This window comes from Buteo buteo, unplaced genomic scaffold (genome assembly GCF_964188355.1).
Source record: "Buteo buteo unplaced genomic scaffold, bButBut1.hap1.1 HAP1_SCAFFOLD_227, whole genome shotgun sequence".
Lineage (NCBI taxonomy): Eukaryota > Metazoa > Chordata > Aves > Accipitriformes > Accipitridae > Buteo > Buteo buteo.
Window position 1 is genome coordinate 93,878 of NW_027439391.1, and position 2,110 is coordinate 95,987.

Here is a 2,110-nt window from a genome sequence, read left to right on the forward strand (position 1 = left end):
GAGGAGATCCCCTTGTATGATGGAAATGCTGCAATGGAGGCCAGCTCTGTCACACAAGTGCCCACTGCCTGTCCTTGCCTGCGGCCACAGGCCTGCCACACAGCAGGACTCTAACCATGCCTGAAGAGCACTCAGGCCTTCCACCAACCAAAGGGTTCAGAAGGAAAGCATGGAAGTGGGAAGAGAGCAGCTCGGGAAAGACCAAGCACTGGTGCTCCCAGGCAGTGCTGCTGTGCTGGGACACTTTTCTTCTTCCCCTCTGCACACAGGCACTGCTCCCTGCAGCTGCGGAGAAGGTCTTGGAGGAAGGATCTCAGAAAAACAAGTCACTGCTGGGCCCTTTATTTTGGTTAAATACACAGAGGGAATGGGTCCTCATTTGCACAACCTGCGGGACACACAAAATCTGGATAGAGTGTGAATTAGAAACCAGAGGAAGAAACTTATCTGAATGCTTTCCACAAAGAAAAGTAAAACAAAGCAAAAAGAGCAATCAAAAACCACACTCAAAACACCAAAATCACCATAAAAACCCACCAGAAGACACGCTGGGCTTGTAATGAGATATGAGTCCTATGCAAAAGACAACATGCAGTTCATTTCTTCTGAACAGTATCCAGTGATTAGTTTTCTCAGGGCATCCTTGATCTCATGGTTTCTCATGCTGTAGATGAGAGGGTTCAAGGCTGGAGGCACCACTGAGTACAGAACTGCCACCAGCAGGTCCAGGGTTGGCGAGGAGATGGAGGGGGGCTTCAGGTCCGCAAACATGCCAGTGCTTAGAAACAAGGAGACCACGGCGAGGTGAGGGAGGCAGGTGGAAAAGGCTTTGTGCCGTCCCTGCTCAGAGGGGATCCTCAGCACAGCCCTGAAGATCTGCCCATAGGACAGCACAATGAAAACAAAACACCCAAATTCAAAACAGACACTAACTACAAGTACCCCAACCTCCCGGAGGTAGGCACCTGAGCAGGAAAGCTTGAGGATCTGGGGGATCTCACAGAAGAACTGGTCCACAGCATTGCCTTGGCAGAGGGGTAGTGAAAATGTATTGGCAGTGTGCAGCACAGCATAGAGGAAACCAGTGCCCCAGGCAGCTGCTGCCATGTGGACACAAGCTCTGCTGCCCAGGAGGGTCCCGTAGTGCAGAGGTTTGCAGATGGCAACGTAGCGGTCATAGGCCATGACTGTGAGAATAAAGTACTCTGCTGAGATCAAAAAGATGAACAGAAAGAACTGTGCAGCACATCCTGCATAGGAAATGGCCCTGGTGTCCCAGAGGGAGTTGGCCATGGCTTTGGGGACAGTGGTGGAGATGGTGCCCAGGTCAAGGAGGGAGAGGTTGAGGAGGAAGAAGTACATGGGTGTGTGGAGGCTGAGGTCACAGGCTACAGCGGTGATGATGAGGCCATTGGCCAGGAGGGCAGCCAGGTAGATGCCCAGGAAGAGCCAGAAGTGCAAGAGCTGCAGCTCCCGCGTGTCTGCAAATGCCAGGAGGAGGAACTGGGTGATGGAGCTGCTGTTGGACATCTGCTGCCTCTGGGTGTGGAGCACTGAACAGGGAGGCAAGTACAGTGACAAGTTAGGACATTAGTCTCTGAAAAAAATCAAAGCCATTTCTCATAATACATGTTCACCGCATTTTTTCCATCTCAATGAGGTCTCTGTTCAGCTCTGTGGATGGAGCTCTGGTTAGAGCTGGCTGCGTGTGTCGTAAGGAGCAGGACCTCTGCCCATTGGCTGCCAAGGAGTCAGCCCTGCTTTGCAGCAGTGAGTTTCTGGCAATCGTGTCTGTTGGGGGGGGGGTCATTGTGGTGTTTGAATTGGTCAGATGAAACTGCTCCCAATGTAAAAGTGCTTGTCAGCATCTGCACTCCCAGGGCTAAGAAACAACAATGAAAACACTGTTTGAGTGAAAGGGCGGTGTGTGTGTGTGTGTTTAGAGCTCTCCACTACCTCACCTGGTGATTTTCTTGGATTTCAGAAACCCTCATCATTTCTGCTTCACTCGGAGAAATCAAAGTGTGTCCTGGGAGGCAAGAGGATTGCCTGTGGCTTAGTGCAGTGCGAGGGGAGCAGGTCCGTCACTCTGTCTTGTTGCCAGCTACCC

At 51.7% G+C, this 2,110-nt stretch overlaps 1 protein-coding gene across 1 annotated transcript; it reads right to left on the minus strand.

Annotated features, from left to right (window-relative positions):
* Nucleotides 1-573: 573 nt before the first annotated feature.
* LOC142028267 (olfactory receptor 14C36-like) lies at nucleotides 574-1,602 on the minus strand. The gene has a single exon (XM_075022224.1). It carries the CDS (start codon nucleotides 1,528-1,530, stop codon nucleotides 574-576), a length of 957 nt encoding a protein of 318 aa, XP_074878325.1. The 5' UTR covers nucleotides 1,531-1,602.
* Between the last annotated feature and the right edge of the window lie 508 nt (nucleotides 1,603-2,110).